Source organism: Sardina pilchardus, chromosome 17, assembly GCF_963854185.1.
Source record: "Sardina pilchardus chromosome 17, fSarPil1.1, whole genome shotgun sequence".
In the NCBI taxonomy this organism is placed as follows: domain Eukaryota; kingdom Metazoa; phylum Chordata; class Actinopteri; order Clupeiformes; family Clupeidae; genus Sardina; species Sardina pilchardus.
In genome coordinates, this window is record NC_085010.1 from 4,524,839 (window position 1) to 4,547,402 (window position 22,564).

The 22,564-nt window shown below is 44.1% G+C and overlaps 1 protein-coding gene across 3 annotated transcripts in view; it reads left to right on the plus strand.

Moving 5' to 3' along the window:
- The first annotated feature begins 4,796 nt into the window (after window positions 1-4,796).
- The window catches only part of ppm1bb (protein phosphatase, Mg2+/Mn2+ dependent, 1Bb), a 17,994-nt gene continuing 226 nt past the window's right edge, over window positions 4,797-22,564 (plus strand). Inside the window, exons 1-6 of one of the 3 annotated variants that reach the window (XM_062517541.1) lie at window positions 4,797-5,157; window positions 12,650-13,497; window positions 15,380-15,497; window positions 15,944-16,055; window positions 16,164-16,221; window positions 20,565-22,564. The exon at window positions 20,565-22,564 is cut by the window's right edge and continues 226 nt beyond it. In XM_062517541.1, the coding sequence (XP_062373525.1) occupies window positions 12,667-13,497; window positions 15,380-15,497; window positions 15,944-16,055; window positions 16,164-16,221; window positions 20,565-20,594 (1,149 nt within the window). In that variant the 5' untranslated portion in view covers window positions 4,797-5,157; window positions 12,650-12,666 and the 3' untranslated portion in view covers window positions 20,595-22,564. Of the gene's footprint in view, window positions 5,158-5,664; window positions 5,834-12,649; window positions 13,498-15,379; window positions 15,498-15,943; window positions 16,056-16,163; window positions 16,222-17,600; window positions 19,830-20,564 lie in introns of those variants that run through there. The other 2 variants (XM_062517538.1, XM_062517539.1) reach the window with 2 other exon arrangements.

The window sequence follows — 22,564 nt, forward strand, 5'->3', positions numbered from 1 at the left end:
AACATATGTGGTTGGATGCCGGCTCTGTTTGTAGTCATTTTCACCTGTGAAACGAGCAGCGTAATCAATACACGCTGCCGGAGGCGTGGCCAGCCCAGAAACGGCTCAATTTGGGAGAGACCAATTCTAACTTCGTTTAAAAAGAAGTACAGTAGGCTCGTTTGCGATGAGCTGCGGCTGACTTAGGCTGGCTTAGGCTGGCTTCATACGTCAAGGAGAGCTGCAGAGTCTTAGCAGGAGGGGCGACTAGCACACGCAGCTCATCCCGGACAGTCTGACTGAGCTTATGTACCTGAAGTTACTCGCGAGAGACCTCGCTGGAGACCTCGCGGTAGATATCGCGGGATTTTGTATTAAATACAGTAAAACTTTTATTCTTACTCATTAAAATGAGCATGGTGACTGACGAAATAAATTTATATGATGTGTTTAAATAAACCACTGTTGTCATACAGTTAACACGTTTTCAGTAGGCTAGCCTACCGCTGTTCCAGAAATCACAAATAAGAAGGTATCCGTTCGATTTCTGTTCATTTTAGCAGATTCTAACATAAGGAGCAAAGATTCTAGAACAGAGCAAGATGGATCACAGGGATAAGCTCCAGCGCCATCCCAGACGCTGGTTTTAGTGCAGTTGAACTGATTCGTCTTGGTCCGCTCTAGTGTCTTGGGTAAGGAGGCAGAACGAGACACCTGTCATACTCGTCATGAGGAGATTCTGCCAAACGGCCCTATCACAACTTTGAACTGACGTCATTGGGGTGGGTTTTGGCCAGCGCAGTTGCTTAAAAACCAACTGCGCTGAACTGCGCTGGCTGAGCTAAGACGCAGTCTCCCGAGATCTTGTAAGGACATGTGACATGATGTCACGGGGGTAACTCCCACCGCGACTGCAAGAAGTCGGACATGATTTCTAAACAGTTTGCATTTCGTCTGTCCCAGTATGCACTGTGTTTAACCCAGCATGCATCACATCAAGTCAGATCAAGTCAGATTTTCGTCAAGTCAAACGCACCTAAAGCCTACCTTACACTGATAAGATTTGGGAAAGATTCTTCAAAGATTGTAGTCTTTTCACTAATGCCCCTCATTCAAACTTTACTCAAAAGACTACAGTCTTTCAAGAATCTTTCCCAAATCTTGCCAGTGTAAGGTAGGCTTTATATGTCCCCTTTAAGGCTGTCATAACAACTGCACATTAAAAGCAACCACTAGATGCCGTTAAACTGCGTAACTATAACTGCCAGAGGCAGAACACTGGCTATGTCTCATTCCGCCTACTTTCGTCAGTGCACTGCGAATGTGCACTGACCACTTACTGCCGTAGTGCCCACTTTCGATGATTAGTACTGTCCCAAAATCAACACTTTTGTTAACACACTTACAGGAAATGACAGGCGGAATGAACGTTACAAACGTGACGTGCTAGGTATCTAGGTAGCATTAGCATGTAAGTTTACGTTAACTCTCCCAATGTGCTAGGTAGGTAGCATTAACCTGTAACTTTTAGGCTAATTAACTCGCCAAATAATTATGTCGGCTTCAGTCAGTGAGGGACATGTAAGTGATGCATTAGACAACAGTACAATGTCTCGTTTTACCACCATTGCTTACATTTAAATATGAAAGCAGAGACAACCGGACCTGCTACGATACAGGCTCGGTTGAATTGTCCGCCATTGTTTTCAAATTTGAAAAACCTCCATGACATCCTTGGTCCCTCCCCTTCCGCTTTTTAGTCAAGATGGTGTCCGTTTAGTGCGAGTAGGGTCCATCCAGAGCGATAGATAAAACAGAGTGGCGACACTCCCATAGACCTCCATAGGAAAAAATGGCAGTGCTTTTTCCAGGCTATTTCCTCGTTATGGGGCTTTTGGAACTGTTTACAGCCAATCTCTTGGTCAGTAGTCAATGAGTTAATTGATTACACCTTCCAGCATGAGAAGTACATCCCACCCTCCCGCGATTCAGCCATTCAGTACAGGTTTTTTTGGAACTTTTGATCGTGGCGGCAACATCAAAGAGTGTCGCAACTCTCTCTTTCTATGGCTCTGGGTCCATCGTTCCACACTGAACTTTTTGACCGTTTTTAGGGGGTCATCCGGGTACCTTCAGTACACTGACTTTTTGTGTTATCTACACTATATACTTAAAACTAGTGGTCGAAGGGTAGAAGTGGGCGGAATGAGACAGCCATAGTGTGTTTATGATCCTATGAGAAGAAAGCATCCGTTTTGTTATTTTTTTTGTTTTAAAAAATAACGTATAGCCTACATACTTAAAAAATAACAAAAGGTAAAAATACTCAGTTTGTCTGTAGCGATCCTCTCCATAGCACAACCATAATTTCCCTTATACATTGATTTTGCAAAATTTCTTCAGCTATGAGGTTAATACACGGGGACAGTTACGTAACATGGTATCAATTTGGTTTTGTTTCTTTTAACTTAAAACACTGTCCTGCGGCTTATACACAATGCAGCTTATATGCAGGAAATTACTGGACTTATTTAATGTTTTTTAAGCTTAGTTAAGCAATTTACTTTGATGTAGCAAACTTGTCCCTAAAAGCTAGCTTCAGTTCAGTTGATGTTGTTTTGCCACACTCATAATCAAAAAATATACCTTATATTGACGTCATACTCTGAGTTTCCCTTTAAACTGATCTTAGACAATTGTGTTATTTAATTTGTGCTCTAAAAGATGACACATGCCAATACTTAGTGTCCAGTTCAAGTCAATTAAATTAAAAAATGTCATCATGTAGGCATAGTGACATAAGATAAGATTTAACACAACATAAGACAGAACAAGAACAGGACAGACAGGTATGTACATTTGTGTGAGGGATTAGTAACAGGGAGGAGGAGGGGGTTGGGAGCATTTTCAAGTTTTCTCGAGTTGAGAAAGCAAATAGCCTCAAAAGTAAAGTCCTTCAAAGTTATTGTGATATTTAGACAAATGTGTGAGATAGTCAGAGGGAACATTTGGAACTGTGCCAGCTGTCCACGTGCAGTTCCCATTGTGTCAAATGGAGTTTGGCCTGTATGGAACTATACAGAGCAATCAGACTAGCCTACAAAACATGCAGACAAATGAAAGGTACAGTATTTGTTTTTGAGCTGATGGCAATAATTGACATATTCTAAAAAGATAAAGTTATCAGGCATGGGTGTTTTGAGTGTTTTCTGTGCTTAATGACCAATTACAATGTTATAGGCCTAACAGTCCAGTATAAAGAGCTGAACTGAAATAAAATATTTTTGTTGAATGGAAAGTAATTTTGTTGAATGGTGACTTTTGGCAGCATAACAGGTGAGTGTCTTTGTCGCATGGTGTTCCAATCATACCTGACACAGCTGGAATAACATTGTGTTATGAACTAATTGTTGACAATATACTACAGCAGCCTAAAATCTATCACCATCACCATCAAAAGAAAGAAATACAGGAAAGGCACATAACATTCACTTGTTTTTTGTGTGGTAGGAATAATGCACAAAAAGTGGGACAGCCGTGGTGTACTGGTTAGCGTAATCGGGCTTGTAAAGTCCACCACGGCTGAAGCCCTTGAGCAAGGCACCTAACCCCTTACTGCTCCCCGAGTGCCGCGGGTTGGGCAGGCAGCTCACTGCTCTGGGTTGTGTGATTCACCTCACTGTGTGTTCACTGTGTGCTATGTGTTCACTAATTCGGTTAAATTGGGTTAAATGCAGAGAACTGAATTTCCCTCACAGGATCAAAAAAGTATATATTCTATTCTATTCTATTCTACCATCGTAGCCTACCTGGTCTACCTATCTCCGACCACTGAGCTACGGTAGGCAGCTCACAGCATGGACTGCTGGGAACGGAATGTGTGTTCATACAGTAGCCTACGGTATCTGTCTTTCATCATAATGAATTTGTAAATACCAGAAGACCCTCACCCCTTTTCGAAAAGAAAGTAAAACCAAATTCTAGCATCCTGGATGATTATGAGTGTGGGACAGATATCCTAGGCCTTATGTTACCCTCTCTGACCATTTGGTAAACCAGACCAGCAGTGTGAACAGACTGACTGACTGACATACAGATTGACAGATGGACGGGGAATACCCAGGGGTGAGAGCAATAAAAACATATCATAAAGTGGCAATTTGTTCCACTTTAGCCTACAAATACCCCTTTCTTCTCACCAGAACCAAAAACATCCTGAAAGAAAGTTATGCCTCTCCTTCCCAAACTATGGTGCATGGTGCTTTGCTGCCTTGATCCAACTGCCAACTTGTCTTGGTGCCCACTCTCATTCATTAAAAATTCAGTCAACAGGCCTAGATTTAGAAGTTGTATGCCTTTCCCCACCAGTTGAAATGACTCTACCCTCATCTGTCTCCTACAGTTCCTAGTAGGCTACAGCCTAGCCTACACTGAGACAGAGGGGTTTTTTAATTGGGGAGGTCTAATGACTTTATTTATTATTTATTTATTTATTTATTCATTTGTTTGTTTGTTTATTTATGTTTGTTTATTCAATCCGTTTTTAGAGGGAGTTTGTCAAACTATGCTAAATACATGAAACGCTTGATTTTAATTAATTGTCAGATAGATGATAAACATAGATTTATTCACAAGTTGGACGTCTGCAAATATGGTAACGTTAGTGCGACAGTGCTTTATGAAGGATCATAGATGACGTTCTCTTCACAAACATTCGCCACTCGTACTACAGCGACACAGCTAATAGCCAGGAGAGTAATCCAATCATGATACACCCTCTCTGGAATTGTAGTCCAATCATCAAACTAGCAGGAGAGCAAACCCTCCCCTTAACCAGGACTCTGAGCCGAAGGATAACTGGCCCTTCAATGGACGAAAAAACGTTCCTCGGTCTTAAAACACGACCTAACTTCATCATAGAGTCTTAATTTAAATACAAACAGAGAATATATTTATACGATTTAATGTGAAGTTTCTCAGTAGTGTCAAACATGCGTATATATCCACGCAGTCAAAGAAGAGGACCACCGAAAAAGGAGTTAACGTTATCCCTTTTATTTTAAAGTCAAGCTTGGTTGTTTATTATCGAAGCATTTTTCTACTTAACTTGCTAGCTAGTGAAAAATCCTTCGGACAGGGGCTGACAACAGGACGATCGTCAATTTGATTCCTGAAATTGTAAGTATCAAAGAATGTAACGTTATGAGGGAAACTAGCTAGCAAGCTAGCTCACGAGCTAGCATATCTTGACATGGCCTCAAGATGGCTAGCAGGCAGAGCTAACCTCTATGGAGCTAACCAATCAGACAGCAGGCTAACAGTTACTGGCCTGTGATCTCACTGGTGAATAGGTTTCTTCGTGTTGTGTAATATTCAATCCACTGTACGTTCAGTCGCCCCCCCTTTCTAACATTCAAGCCACGTTAAAACCATCGTTCGATACGTTATATTGAAATGTTCTAATTGTGTGTAACGCGGTGTTTGCTAAAACCATAAATTGTATTAAAACGTTAACGTAACTAGCTTGCTAAGTAAATGCTAGCCAGCTTTATTGGCTTATGTGCCATCAACAAACATGCGCGCATCAGGAATAATCCAATCGGCTCAAGTATAATATTAGCCAGGTGCATTATGTAATCAGCCATGTTTCCCCATGTTTATATCCGGAGCACTCCTAGCTACCTTACATAGAGTATACGTTCCTCTCTCTCAATTCGTGGGCCTTCTAGTTAGCTTCGGTTTGCCCTTGGTCCTGTATGAACTTTTTCCTCAACTGATTTCCTATTACTGGCGGCTGGTAACGGGCTGCACCTAGCTCGAGGCTTGCTGAAAGCGTCACACGCAGTCTTCACCGGTCTGTCAAAAACACGCATATCAATCATGTTAACCCAGGTCTTTGTTGTTTTTTGTTTTTGATTTTGATTGTTTGAAATGTCACACATCAGTATATACAGATTACATTGTTGCAACACAGAATCGAAATTACTTATTTGAAAGCAAGCTTGTTTGCTAACCAGCTATCAAGCTAACGAAAGTTAGCTATATTTAGCGTTAGCTAACGCTATCTAATGTCCTGCAATGAAACAGTGGTATGGCGCAAGGGAACAGTGGGGAGTGATTGTTTCCGTGTTGAATTCACATGTCAAACTATGTGACTTGAATTAATTTTGGCCTATTTCGGTCTATCCATTTCTAGTCCAATCACATAATTTAATGTTTAAAGAAAATATTAATTGTAATGGTCTGCACTTGAAAAGACAAAGATAAGCAATATTGCACCTCATCTAAACAAACACTTTCCTGAGAAATCGAGGGAGAAGGCTTATCTTTTTTGTATGGAGGTGACTTAAATCTGAAGACACACACACACACACACACACACACACACACACACACACACACACACACACACACACACACACTTTTAAAGCTTAGGTTTGTTATTGACTTTTGGAATTTTTGTGAACAACTTTAAATAGACACGAGCAATACGTGTGAAATGGAATGGTAACAATATTACTCTCTTATCCTATTCTGAATGTGGAAAGGTTTAAGTTGGAGGGAAATGGCATCATGTTATGAAACCTGGTGTGATAAGTCTCTTATCAAAATACTTATAGCTTAGGTGAAACAAAGGAGTGGTAAAACACGTCATTGTGTCTTTGTGGTACACTCATGTTTTTGACTTCCATCATGATAACCCCCACATACCCCTTAAGTCTTGGTGGCCTATGTGCTAACTTTGGTCATGGAGGTGTGGTGACACTTACCCTTGTCGCGTCGTCAAAAATAACTGTTTCACTGTCACAAAGTGAATCGGGTACTGGTGTGCAAACCTGTTGACATTGTGGTGTGTTCACTATAGACTATGTAATGGTATTCAACTCTTATCAATAGGGCTACGAGTTGCCCACGATTTTCACCATCAACAAGGCAAAGTCTCCCTGATAAGATTGTTTGAGCTGAACATGGTTTATAAGCGCGTGGAGAACATCTTGTCAGCCACTGTACACCTGTTTTAAGGGATGCACAGTATTGGACTTTTTCTGGTCATTAATATGCCGGTATAGGAACGGTATGACTTTGAGCAAAAGTACAAATATGTGTCCGTTATGTGCATAGGATATTTGTGGCTATTGATCCCTGATGATCCATTGAGCTAATGAAGTGCAGAGGCCGAGCTGTAGAAAGATGCAGAGTGGTAAAGTTATGCTCATGAAGAAGGAGTTGGGAGCAGGATAAACACATTGATTTTAGACAGTTTACATCCCTTTGGACCGGTGTTATGCCCTTTTATTGGGATTATAAGATAACTAAGAGGAAATTTCAGTGTGCTTAATTTATGTATGACCTTATACATGATGATGACTTCTAAAAAGCTAAAACAATAACATGAAATCATTCCATGGGACTCCCTGGATCATCTCATCACATGTCCCATCTAGAGGAGTAGATTGGCTGGGAGAACGGGGGTGGAGCAAGTGTCTCTCCCCTTCATGCGAGGTGCGGTGATGTCATGGTGGTACAATGAGGTATTTGGAGTTGGGTTAAAACCTGGGCCAGTGAGCGCAGAGGCTGGACGCTGCCTTATTTCTCTCAGGCATCTAGACCAGAGGTGTTAGGCCCATGGTCAGGGGTGGCCTTCTAGGCCGAGAAGTCCTCTGCCAGCATCACAAACAGAGACTGGAGGAGACGCTTGTCGTGACCAAAGGCCCAACAACCCTGATCAGCACAGTGAGTCGTGTCTGTTCTGAGCTTGTGCTGTGCTTCTCCTGAACCAGCAGTTATGCAGCAGGTTGTGCGGCTTCACTTGGGTCATCTGATGACTTGTTTTCACCATTGAGGGCTTTTCTTTTTTTTGGAAGGTTGAATGCTTAAGCCTACTTTATGTGACCATGCGGTACAATGATTGCTAATGCTATGTAATATAATGGCTGTTTTAAGTTCAAAATCCAGATTTTCACTATTCTTAATTATTCCCATGCCTAAGATGCTGCTTTAAACACTTTTATGTCCTTGCTGTTTGTATGAATCTTGGTATGTTGGACTGAAATGTGCAATTCTTTGTCAGAGCTGTTCAGTCATCATGATGAACTATCAGATTGGTAGAGCCCTCATATTAATGAGTCATAGGTTTTGGTTTCATTTAGCATGTTCTGTATGTCTAGAAATATTCCTGCTGTTGGCATTGCCACTGTCCTTTGGTACTCAGTGATTCCAGAGCTGTGGACTATGCCATTTCTTACCTTAATTTCCATCAAAACCATATGAGTAATGTCACTTGCACTGTGTCAAACAGCATGAGATGTTTATAGGACATCTAGAAAAACAAGCCTATGTTCTCATCAATATGAACTGGGAGTGCTTACTCGCTTGCCTCAATTAAGGTCATTCTTCATAATTATAAGCTCCCGATCTAGTCATGTTCGGTTGTAGCCTTAGAGCTATTTGCACAACAACTTAGTCATGTTATTCAACTATTCAGTTATTCAATTGTTTCATTTTGAGTCTTTTGAATGTGCTCCAGTATTTGTCAGTTGCTAAACACCTCTTTCCAACACCATGGGCGTTGATATAGTGTGACTTGTAGTCATCATCCAAATTCACCCCATACTGACTGAAGTGATTTATATGTGCTGCTAGCTTTGAGTCGGTGTGACTTACTATTGATTTTTGTTCTTCCTTTTTATCATCACTTTATAATAACAGCACTAACAGTTAATGGGCCAAATTTAGCAGGATATAACTAGCTGGACAGAATGGCATCCTTTACCAAAGTCTTCTGTACGATCCTTTACATGACACATTTGTCAATTAAGGTTGCATAGCCGTGTATTTGATCGGATCCGCCTGTTAGCAGTGGGCGTGACAGAGGCAGCTGTATATAGCCATATAGGATTAGTGCATCACTAGTGTGTTGTTTAGTCATTGTGTCAGCATGCCTTCTGTCTTCACTGATGCTCCACATTCCCTCGAGTGTATTTACGTGTTGACTGTATTCTTATCAGATCAGACCCCGCAAAGTGAGCAAATTACCTGTGTCTATGTGAAACAATAGATCAAATGGTAATGTTCCATATATCAACTAATGGTCTGCCTTAAAAATGTTTCAAGATTATAAATGCAAAAAAAGGGACATTGCAAACTGCTAATCCTCTCAAACACATCTGAGTACTAATTTAAAGTGTATAACTCCATAATCTAGTGCCAAGCCTGGTCAGGTGCCAACCTCGCATTACCTGGTCAGGGCTGGTTAGTGATGTACTGTGCAAATGTGTAATTAAATTGTGTTGCCTAATAAAAATGGCTTTGTCTTAGACCTTACGAGGTGCCAACGCTAGTCTAAATGTAAACCATGTTGCTAGACAGGTTCATTTCATTTTCACAGTGGCATTTGCATCACTATCGATGGCTGAAAAAAAATATTTTTCATGTTTCATATGACCGAAGATCATGGTCATGGTCATGTCCTAAGACACTGATAAGAGCTGTAAGAGGAGAGCAGTCTTTCTTTCAGAAAGCTCTTCCATCAATAGCAGCCGGGTATTTGTTTATTTGATTTTGTTCTTGTTTCCCACTTTAGCACTTTATGGACAGACAGCACTAATAGAGTGAGTGGTGCTGATGACTCAGACTCAGGGTCATTACAGGTTTCGTCCAGTCAGCTGGACTGTTTTTGGAAACTGTTTTACGGGACTTGTTAATGTGTTGCACTCTGTTTCTGGAGTTTACATGGGGCATTTTGAAAAAAAGATCCTGTATGGTTTAAGATCTTTGATTGGCTGGTCAGCCAGTTGTTTATATTGACATTCATTGCAGACGTATTGGTGTTTGTGATTGGTATAGTGCAGGTGACAAGAGTTTTTAAAGCTGTGTTTTTCATTGCTGCAGACAGGTGTAATGCCAAACAGGCTAGATGTGAACTTGTGTGTTTCCAGAGTTATATGATTGTGTTGACAGTCTGTCTAACCTGGAATCAAGGCTGTCAGAGACCACCTGTGAAGTCTCAAGTATCTTATTCAGACTTCTTTGGCAACAGAAGTTGAAAGCCCTCATCAAACATCTCCTGAAAGCGTCATTGTTGGCGTGTAGAATAATTTTGTCCCTGCATTTTGTCTTGATCGCAATGTTACGCAGGCATTTGTGGGCGGTATGGAATTTCACACAACCACACCTAATTTTTGGGTCATGCCTCGATAGAGATGTTTGCATGCACTTTTGACACAGTAACTTGTTGCGATGACCTTTTACGTCTATCACAAATTCGGCACTCAAAGAACAAGCCTTACTGGAGTAAAACGTATAACCTGTGAATTCCACATGTATTCACTTTTACCTCCTGCCAGTTAGATTGTGACTCAGTTCTGCATTATGATTATGATTGTCATGTTATTACCTGATCTTACATTTTTATTTTGCTTCTTTTGTCACCACCTTTTAATGGAATAGAACCAAATGGAATTAATGGAATAGAACCAGGCTTGTCAAAAAGTCTTAAGTCTAAACCCAATCTGAATTTGTGCCTAATTTTAAATTGTTGCTGGTGAAGAGGCCAATACACATGTGTCTTTAAATGAACATAATTCACCTTTTACTGGCCAGGCCAAGAGAATGTATAACCTTGCCCAAGAGAGGATCCTGAGGACCTTTAATCCTTTTAGATAGTAGAGGTCCTTCTAAAGCTCCCCTCTCAGATGCGAGGATTGTGTTATCGGCTGAGCATGTTGTAGCTTCTAGGGTGTGTAGGGTTGTGTTATACCTAGTAGACTGTGTAGGGGGTACAGGGAGTGGAATGTGCTCCAGATGGATGCTTATGCTCCTCATCGGGGGATTTGTTTTGGATAGAGGGCTATGTCTGCAGATGAAAGGGCGTATTGCTGAGGGATGTCTTTGAGCTGAAGAATGAGGAGGGGTGTGCCACGGACAGAGCGGATTGTTGTGTTGTGTGAATGGGGCGCGACTTGTCTGCGGCGTGTAACTCAAGATGCTGTCGGCCTGGCCAGTATAAATAACCTGGCACTCCGTGCTCCGGGGGTTGGAAGGGAGGCCAGATGACGAGCCCCGAGACCATGACATGGCACAACAGCAGCAGCAGCCCAACCCCCTGCCTAGCCTCGCTCACTGGCCCGCTCTCCGCTCCTATCTCCGGTCAGGCCCTGCCCTGGCCCTGTGTCCAGGCCTCGGCCCCTCCCTGTCATTTCCACCACCCGCTGACTGCTGCAGCATCAGCAGCCCCCCTCCTGCCTTCAGTGGTCTTTTTTAGGAACATGCCTGCCATGCTTGTCGTGTGTGGAGCTGAACCCAGCCCACGCTCCCGGGGAGAGTTCCCTGGGAACAGGCCACTTCAACCGCCAGCACGCTGGGCAGCCTTTGAAAGGCACAGTGAATTCTAGATAAATTGCGTTAGAATTTGTCAGTATTTGACAGCTGTCCATTGTTTACCTGTGTTTGTTGAGAGAATTTTCAACTTGTGCTGTGTTGACAGTCATTGTTATGTCCGTATCTACTTGGTGTCCTTTGACAATCCTGTTATGCATCTCGGTCCATCACTGGCGAGCAGTAGGTCAGGCTGTTGCTAGGCGCCTCTCAGGCTGACCTCCTGAGGAGAAGTCTGAGGCCATGTGAGGAGATGGCTGAACACTGCCCCCCCCCGATTGACCATCTGATCCTACTGGTTCTGGTGTTTGTCGTCAATGACACTGGCCTGCTTGGCTTAGGCCTGCTGTCCCCAGTCTGTGTTTGCATAAGGGCATCTCTGAGCCCGTAGTGCATATGAGCCTATTTGTGGACGTGTGTAATGGTCTTAAGGGTGGAGGTTGCTCAAAGCAGCTTAAAGGCGTTTCGCTCTCTAATCCAGCATGCAGATGGAGATGGGCGGTGGAGATGTGTGCTACCTGGCAGTGATGTGACATTTGTTTACTTTGGACACTAGTTGTTTCTGTTGTCTCCTACCTCCTTTACACCTTATGATGTGGAGAAAGCATACAGTGATGCAGCCTGTCTAAGGATAGTGATGTGGGATGCTGATTGGACTCCCCACACTTGACTGCACATGACGTCAACCTTTGATTATAGTCTTAATGTGTCACTGATTTCTGTTTGTGTTGCATCAATTATAGCACTAGCTATGTTTACATGGACAGTTTTTTTTTGTCTTTCTGATTAAACTATTCTGAATGAAAATGTCATGTCATCTGTTACACAGGGTACACGTTCTACAAGCTCTCTAGAATCTTCAGAATAGGCGTTGCTGCTTTACTTTTCCTTAAGAAGTTGCAGCAGGCAACCCCATTTACCGTTTACATAGCTGTTCACTCAGAATAAGAACGGTATGCACTATTCCAATCATGGTGTTTATATTGTGTAATTGTTATTCTGATTCAGTCATTATTCCGATTCTAATCAGATTGAACATTTCCATAAACCTACCTTCCGACTAAGGGAAGCATAAAAGCATGCACGTTTTTATGTGTTCTAGTGTTTTATAAGCGTTATACCACCCCTCCTTTCTTTTAAAATGATGATGTCCTTGAGCCTTATGGCAAAGTGTGAAGCACATCACCAACACATGAGTTAGCCTACATTCTCAGCTGGCGCTCACAACCTTTGGCCTTGCGCTTCTCTTCTGACCTCCCTGACCTCCTCTCTTCCCTCTCCCCTGAATCCGCAGGCCTCATGTCCTGAGCTATGGGGGCATTCCTGGACAAGCCCAAGACAGAGAAGCACAACGCACATGGCGCAGGCAACGGCCTCCGCTATGGCTTGAGCAGCATGCAGGGATGGCGCGTGGAGATGGAGGACGCGCACACGTCCGTGGTGGGCCTGCCCCACGGCCTGGACGACTGGTCCTTCTTCGCCGTGTACGACGGGCACGCGGGCTCGCGCGTGGCCAACTACTGCTCCAAGCACCTGCTGGAGCACATCATCTCCAGCAGCGAGGACTTTGGGCCGGGCCCCGCCGACGTGGAGGGCGTCAAGAGCGGCATCCGCTCGGGCTTCCTGAAGATCGACGAGTACATGCGCAACTTCACTGACCTGCGCAACGGCATGGACCGCAGCGGCTCCACGGCGGTGGCCGTGCTGCTGTCGCCCGACCACCTCTACTTCATCAACTGCGGCGACTCGCGCGCCGTCCTCTGCCGCTCGGGCCAGGTGCGCTTCTCCACGCAGGACCACAAGCCCTGCAATCCGCTGGAGCGCGAGCGCATCCAGAACGCCGGCGGCTCGGTCATGATCCAGCGCGTAAACGGCTCCCTGGCCGTCTCCCGGGCCCTCGGCGACTACGACTACAAGTGCGTGGACGGCAAGGGGCCCACCGAGCAGCTGGTCTCGCCCGAGCCGGAGGTGTACGAGATCGCGCGGTCCACCGACGAGGACGAGTTTGTGGTGCTGGCTTGCGACGGCATCTGGGATGTCATGAGCAACGAGGAGCTGTGCGAGTTTGTGCACTCACGTCTGGAGGTATGCGACGACTTGGAGAAGGTCTGCAACACAGTGGTGGACACCTGCCTACACAAGGTATGGAAGGCTACAGGTTGTATGACTACTCACAAAATTACACCTACAAACACTGGCTTGAAGTTGACTGTATCCATTTGCAAAGTTAGCTCACACATTGCAATATCATAATAGACAATATCAAAACTTTACATTTTGCGCTTATTTTGAATTTGATTTGTCAGCAATATCATATGTCTCAAAAAAGGGTGGGACGTAGGCAACAAAAGGTTGGGAAAGCTGTGTAACGCTAGCTAAAGAAAACACAGAGAGGCGCCGTTTGTAACTAAATTATGTGCACCGTGATTGGGTGTAAAAAGAGCGTCCACAAGGCAGGATGTGATGTCTCTCAGATGTAAATATGCAGAGATCTTCATCACTCTGTGAACCTGTGTGGGCATATAATGCAATAAGAATAATGCTCCTCATGAAATTGTGAAGAATTTGGGGATTTCATCATCTACAGTTCATTATATCATTCAAATATTTAGAGAATCTAGAGAAATCTTTGTAAAAATAGGACAGGGCTGAAAAAAAGTTATTTGTCACAGTCGCCATTTTCAATATTTTCTGTGCAAGAACGAAGCTTTGGTTTTATAGATTTCGGAAACCTCCTGTAAGTGAATGAAGTTCTAGCTTACTGCTTTGTATTTCTTCACGAAAGACACGAAAGCGAAGTCTAAGAACTGAGAACTATTTTTTCATCATTTTCCAAAAGACACAGACATTCATCGGCAGTGGATTGCCAAAGATGTTGGACCGTATTTTGACCTTTTGCTGAGATAGCACACCAATGGTTCTCTTTCCTTTTATATGGGTGGTGATGCAACACTATCCTATTAGTATATCCTTTCATACCGATCTCAGGATTTTATCTCCTTCATTAGCTCACTTTTTGACATTCATCATCTTGAACATTAATGATAAAGACTCAAGGTTTTTTGTCCAAGCCATCAGGATCGTTGTCAAAACAGCTCAAATTGTAAGTGACCCTGCAAGTGTGTGAAGTGCGAGAGCTGGTCAAATCCTCCTTTTTGCACAGAAATTTTTCAAAATGGCACTCATGTGACGAGTGTATTGGATGGTTGTGATATTTTGGGCCTCAGATGGCACTGTCTTAAAAGCAGACATATGACACCAATCAATGGAAATCATGGGTTCAGCATCCAGTTTATTATTCAATCGATACAATCAGTTCAGAAGCCAGCATTTATGATGGTTTGGGAATAAATTGCTAGTGGCTATGGCATGGGCACATTGGGCTGCTAGCATATATGGGAAAGCACAAATATTGCTCAATGATTGATTTTGAGCAACATATCCGGTCATCTAGAGAACAATGCATAGAGGAAAACAATGCATAACTGCGTTCTACACCGATTACAACAGAATGGCTGCATAGTCCAAGTGCTAAAATGCCCTGCCTGCAGTCCAGACCTGTCACATTGGGTGCATCTAGGATCTAGCAAAAAACATGTTTACGAAGACTGCAGACTGTCGAGAGAGAAATAAAGTAGGCACGAAAGGGACAGCATTTCATTCTCAAAACTCCAGCAGCTGGTCTCTTTTGTTTCTAAATGTTTACGGTTTTAAAAAGAAGTGACGTAACACAGTGGGGAAACATGTCCCTGTCCCAACTTCTTTGAGACGTTGATGGCATCAAATTTGAAAATGAACATAAATAGCTTTCCAAAAAATAAAAACAGTTGATATATTGTCTTCGTACTATTTTCAATTCAAAACAGGATGCACGTGATTTGTAAATGATAGTATTCTGTTTTTGACTAATATTGAATACAGTGTCCTTCCTTTTTTTGTCCCCTGACCCCAACCTTACAAAATTCATACTCAAGCAAAAATTGTGCATACAGTTTAGATGCATTGTATGACTGTGTGCACTCAGGGAAGTCGAGACAACATGAGTGTGGTGTTGGTGTGTTTGCCCAACGCACCTAAAGTGTCTGAGGAGGCTTTGAGGAAGGATGCAGAGCTGGACAGCTTCCTGGAGTCTCGAGTGGAAGGTAAGAATGCAGCCATCACCTGTTTCCACCAACTGTATGTATACGAAGTATAACCTCAGTAAATTCTATGGATAATTTGTACAGTTACTAACACTTATTACCAACATATTTGTATCATTATCGAGGATGTAGTGTCTGACACTAAAGTGGTGATCTTTGATTTTATGTGTGGGCTGATCATAGACATATTTTCCATGGTAGAGCAAATTCCTCATTATAATTCAAAGACTGCTGAACAATGTCCTCAGTCAAAGCTGACAGAGCATTAATACGGTCTGTCTCATGTGTTCCAAACAAATATGGCTCCAGCATCTTCCGGGAAAAGTGGAAGTTGGTGCTGTATAGATTGAGTGTGAGGAGCCATCCTGCATTGACCCATACATTAGCAGAACCCTCTGTGGATTCTCATTGATCCGGTCTCCTCTCGGCCATTTCTTTGTCTCTAGATCTCATGGAAAAGTCTGGAGAAGAAGGTGTCCCAACCATGGCTCACATCATGCACCACCTTGCCAAAGAGAGCATCCCAAATTTACCACCAGGAGGTGGTCTCGCCAGCAAGTAGGAACATCTCCATTGTTTTACCTCAGCCAGAGTCCTGGCCTCACATACTGGTGTGTGTTTGCTTGGACAAGTCTCACCTCTGTGTCTGCCTTGTCTCCCCCCCAGACGTAGTGTGATCGAGGCAGTATACAACAGGCTCAACCCACAGAGAGAGGAGGACGAGGTGAGTCCTATGCTTTCACTCATTTCTACCCATTCTGCCCCCCTTGTATCAGTAGCTCTAGTCATGTTCAGCTTCTCACAGCCTTCAGTGGTCTCAGGAGCCATAGTTCCCCGAGGATTGGTTCTATTGGTGCATTTGTACAAGTTGTGTTTGTGTTTGATTAGTGAATCAGTTTTTCAAAATGTTACGAACATTCACCACAAATTCAGTCACAACTTGATGTATCCTCACTCTGGGCAAAAGGGGAATTATGTTCTACATTCTCAATCATTTCCTTGGATGGTAGCAGTTGTTGAGACTGTTTATTTTGAAGAGGCAGTCAGGCCAGACTCTATGTGGTCAATCAGTCATAATTCCCCTTTATTATTCAGAGCCAGTGTGGTGAAACAGGTGTGCAGTTCCATTATCAGAGCTGAATCTTCTGCTCACTACATTGACCCTGTGTGTTTGGCTAAGATGAGGCATGGGCCACAGGTTTTAAAAGGGTTTTCAGGCATTGGCTGTGCTTCAAAATGTCCATCACTAATGAGAATCCAAAGGTAGGTTGGTCTACACAGCCATGTTTTGAAAAGAGTGTAATTTTGGAAGTCCTCAATGAGCTCTGTATTGTGAACTGACAGTCTAGAAGGTTCCTTACAGTTTTGATCTTGTGAGTCTATCTACAATCCCTGTGTAGACCCCTTGCAGTCTAGTGCCCTTTCTCTGTGGGGACCTCAGGTGGGTTGTCTGTGTGTGAGGTGGGTGGGGGTGTGTGCCGGGGAGTATCACAGTGCATGTTTGTCACTTCCTGTCCAAGTCTTGTGTTGTCTGCTCCCCGCGTCTCTCACACGTGGGTGTGCACAGTTGGCTTGCTGGTTTGGGTGATTGGAGCAGTCCATCAACATGTCCTCCAGACACATACACACTCACACACACACTCATACACACACACGCACGCATACACACACTCATTCACACAATCACACAATTACAGAATCACACAATCACAGAGAGGGAAGGGAGCAGAGAACCCAGCCTGCACCCAGCTCTCTGCTGTCCTTTACCCTTCTAGAGGGCGCCAGGTCATGCCAGACAAGTCTCTCCCCTCACACACTCATTCTTTTCTTCTTTCTCTTTCTTGCGCTTGCTCTCTTGCACTCTCATGCTGACTTTTCTTCCTTTCTTTCGCTCTTTCTTTTACACTCTTTCTTTCTTGCTATCTGTCTTTCTCTCTCTCTCTCTCCTTTGCCTTTCTTTGCTTCTCTTTCATTCTGTCTCTCTTGATCTCCTTGATCTCCATAACCTTCTATCTCTGTTTCTCTCTCTCTCTCTTGATCTTCTTCTATCTCTCCCTCTCTCCCTCCGTACCTCATTGACACTGGGCCGTCTCATGACCTCAGGATGGCGCGGGGGGCTCGGACGAAGAGTCCTCGCGGGCCGCAGCGGCCGCCCACCTCCTGGAGGCGCTGCGGCAGTTCCGCCTCAACCACCGCGGCGAGTACCGGCACGTGCTGGAGGAGGCGCTGGCCAGCTACCGCACGCCGGGCTCCAGCTCGTCCCAGCCGCTGCCCACCTCCTCCTCCTCGTCCTCGTCCTCGTCCTGCCCCAACGACGACCGAGAGGGAGAAGAGGACGAGAACATGCTCCGCTCCCCGCCCCCCTCCCCGGCCTCCGAGGAGTCCTCCGAGGAAGAGCAGAAGCCTCAGCCAGACGAGCCTGACAAACCCACTGCATGACCTCCACAGTCCTGTGGACACACGCACACACACACACACACACAACCCCACACTTACAGACATACACTCCATCTTGCTCCTCCTCCACCTGATGTTTAGACTCAGCCCCCCCCCCCCCCCCCCTCCCACCTCTGTAGAGAGTGGTATGACCAGAGCTGATGACCGACTGTGAGTTCTTTTGTTATTAGCATCAGTGGTTAGTCTCCCTGCAGGGAGCTCACAGACAGTCTGGGGCCAAAGACCTCTCCCTCTGTTCCAACTATGACTGTATTACACGACATGGTCACTGCTCAACACAGTTTACAGCACTGTATCTCCAGTTACCACACTCTACCACTCACACTTTCCAATAGCACAGTCTACAGCTTTAGCAATATTCCAAGGCTACTATCATTTTTAGCAGTCTGCAATGCTAAATCACCAGCTAGCACGGGCCACAACCTAGACAACTGCCTCACAAATTCCTTGCAGGTTGTACAATCTACAAACTCCGAGGCCTCAGTTCAATTAGCTCAGTCCAAAGTTTGAACACTATCGTAGTTCACAGTCTAAATAGAAGTCGGCACAGACTAAACACTCTCCTGTTGGCAGAGTCCGCAGTCTAAACATTTGCCCTTTATCAGCGCACACCATAAACTTGCTCTTTACAATACAGGATTCAGCATAAACCCCCACACCCTACCTTTCACGGTGTACTGCTTACACACGCTCCAGCTGACGGCCTGTATCCCCTGAGTAAGCATAGTCCACACTCTTATCTCTTCCTAGTTGCAGCTAAGCTCTCCAGCAGTGGTGTACGGATTGACATGTGCATCTACCCCCAATAGAGCGGGGCGGTTAGGGCTCTCCTCCTGCATGGGCTTTCTGCCAGGCGTGTTAGCAGTGCATTCAGGGTTGGGCCGTTGTGGATGTTGGGTGAGGATGAGACGAGGGGGGCGTCAGTAGATTCAGTCTTTCCCAGTGTTGATGCATGCAATAAACATATGGGACTTGTATTTCTGAGAGAGCGAGAGAGAGTGTGTGTGTGTGTGTGTGTGTGTGTGTGTGTGTGTGTGTGTGTGTGTGTGTTTTGTGTCAGTGATCCGATGCTTAGTGTTATGTGCTTTTTGATTGTTTATTTGTTTATGTTTGTTTGGGAGGGGGTTGACGTGGTGGTAAAGGATAGACATTTGAGAGATGTGTGATGTGTTTTTATTAATGTGTATACGAAAATGGACTACGGTCTCAAATATGCTGACTGTAGAGTATCATAAATCCCTTGATAGAGGATCCAAAAAAAAAGAAGCACAATCAAAAATGTATTAGCACTTAACCTGAGATCACCTGACAAGGCAAGTCCAGGAACCTTCTGTGAGCTGTTGCACATCCATCATATTAATATGATGCCTAGAAACAAACTGCAGTTTGACTTAAGTGCTCTCGGGCTCGCCCTGCACTAACGGCTGTCCCAGCCTGGAATGTGTGTGTTATCTTGCGTAAATTTGCACTCATGCTCAGACCAGTGTGTAACCAAGGAGCTTTAATGCATCTGTTAGTAGAGACGGCAGTTTTGTTTTGGGGTTTTTGGTTTGTTATGATTTGTGGTGCATCTTTGAAGATGTTTTTTTTATGACAGACATGTCTGCTCTCATGAAGAATATTCCATCTGCTCTTCTTGTCGGCATCAATAGCTCTGTCTTGCCTCAGGACTGTGGAGCTTTGCATCCTCTCAAAGAACATATCCTGCACAAATCATGTTATTATCAAAAGAGTCACTTCACCTTGGTTTGTTTTTGGTTTTTACACGAACGCATTTGGGGGCAGACTGAAGGGGTTGAGGTCAGAATGCAAAGTATACATGTATTTTGTTGCTGTTTACCAGAAAGGTTTACAAATAAATCTTGTTGGACTATATTTCCAGTGCCTGGGTTGTCTTCTTTCCCAACCTTTTTTTTTTAAATTTTTTTTTTTTAAAGATTTGTGTCTAATTAGGTGCTCTAGGGTCATAACAAATAATAAAGGGTTGTGAAATAGATTCTAACACTCTTAGAATTCTGACTGAGTTCACATGTCGTCTTGCGGGTGTACTCACTTAAATGAGTGTGACGTGAAATATGTGGTCCCTCAGTAGAGACGGTGTCATTTCAATTGTTTGATTCTTATGAGAAGTGTACAGTACATGTCCTTTTCATACCCATCATTTGTCCAGTTTGTGTTTGCTTATGTCTGTTATATGCTCATATGAGTACATCTGTTCACTTTCCTCCTGCTTGTGTAATTTCATTTATGGAGTGTATGACATATATGTACTGTATACCTCGTAAGTAGCTCTTCCTGGGTTGAACAATGCACTGGCACATTTGATCAATTCTGGGGTTAAAAACAAAAACGTTTTGCTTTGTTGTTCATCTAGTAGTTACACAATTTCACTTGGGGCATAAATATGGAACCTTCTCAATTGTGTTTGAATATATCACAGCTCCGCTCATTGAGGGTAACCGGGAACATCACCGTTTCCTATACGCACTAGAGATTAATGATACTTTTCCTTTGCATTTATTTTGCATTGCTTTCCTCTGCACTCTTGCTCCTGTCTTGCCCCCCTCATTTGTCTCATTTCTTTTGTCTTGTTTTTTCCCCCTATGGCAGAGTGGTGGTGACCCGGATGACCCATGGTAGCCTGAGTGATACTCACCTCTCATCTTCAACACCAGAATGTCCTCAATTCACACAGAAGAAAATGTCCCCATTCACATTTTTGTTTTTCTTTTTTTTTCTTTTTAATTCCAAGAGATTCATAGGAAATGTTCTAAGCCGTGTTTGGCCCACACACAAAGGAAATGGCATACACACACACCAACACACATGCATACACACGGTCGAATGGGCTGATTTTGAAAGTTGCAGTTTTGTACAGTAGATAATTTTTTTTTTTTTGTGATTTCCCTGCCCTTGCCTCACACCTACTCCCTTGAGACTGCAGTGGTGCATCAGTGATTCCATGAAGGACTTCTTGGCGCGACACGGCGTGGAAACTCCAGGAGGCGTGGCTCAGGTGCCTCCCGTGGTGAACTCTGGGAATTTTTGGGGGGGGAGGGAGCCTTGCGAGGCAACACCGTGCCAACACATGTCGAAGTCTGTTTGAGGAAAAAAAAGTGGGGAGGTTAAGACTCCCCACATTACTCTTTCTCTCTCACAAACATACACGCACGTATACACACACATGCAGATTTCACACAAACTGTCACACCCCCACATCGTTCAAACCTGGCAAAGACAAGCTAGTCCAACATGGTGCTGTGATCAGGCTTCACGTGTCTAGTGCTCTCCACCTCTCCTATCCCACGCCCCCACCACCCACCCACCCAATTTCTTCCTGTAATTCTTCTCGCAGTCTCTGGCTGTAAGGGCACATCAGCACAACACCAGCGACGCACTGCGAATGCCTCCCCCATTGCAGGTGTCTGTTCTCTGGTCCCGACTGCTCCACACGTACCCTGCATGCTGGTGTTCCTCGCCTCGATCGTCAGAGGTGCTGCCTGTTGCTGGTGGTCTCACCCCCCCCCCCCAAGGAGAGGACCAAGAGTGGCCGAGGGCTGAGGAGGACCAGCCTATAGCCCTCACTGTCCCGCGCTCAATCCCTTCCTCTCGCCCTTCCTCTGTGTCTCCTTGACCTCCAGCCACAGGACTTACTTCCTCCATCTTGCCTTCTGTTTTTTTTTCTCTCTATCTCTTTCTCTCTTTTTCATGGAACTGAGTTGTAGATTTTAAAATGGATGATTTTCTGGGGGGAATGATTAAGCATTTTAAAGCTCTTTTGAGAAAAGAGCAAGGGGTCAGATTGTATTGGATAATGGGTAATGTTTGGATTGCACTCACATTTGAATACAGAAACCTATATATGGAAATCAATAAAATATTTGAGAAAGTTAAGATTGTTAGAGTATTTCTACAGTACAGTGCAGGTATGTTTGTAGATATGACTCACCTGAAGTGCTCTGAAAAAGAAAAAAAGATCAGAAGTTTATGTGTGAGATCTCTTCTCACGTTATCTTTTGTTATAGTTCTCGCTGTCTTGGGCAGCTACCACAGGGTATTATGAGGCCATTGTGAGTCAATGGCCTGCGCTGCCCAAAAGCCTCGCTACAGTGGGTGACCGGCCACGGCTGTGGCCGATCTGACCACAGACCCAGAGACCCATATGTACAGGACTGAACCCCAGCTGCACTACACACATATACATACATAAGCACACACAAAATACGTACACTTATGTAGAGCACTGTTGTCTAGTAGTCGTATGTTGATAGTGTGTTCCTGATGATGGTGGTGACAGACTTGGTGCACCGTGCCTCACATCTTCAGCTGCAATGTGGCCTGTCGTTTGCCAGATGGTCTGCTGGGTTGTGTACATATATGTGGAGAGTGGGGGTCAAGCATTCTCTTGAGGGCTTACGGGAACTTTTCTGAAACAGTGAATGGCCTAACCTGCCCCCGGTGTGTAGCTTTAAAGTGAGTGTGTAGATTTATCACATGATTGTATATGTCTGTAATTTTCCCCATTGGTACACAAACAGCCATGAGATTAAAAAAATAAAGTGTTTTGCAGAATGGATATGATTGAAAGGTTGTAAAGATCTATTTATCTA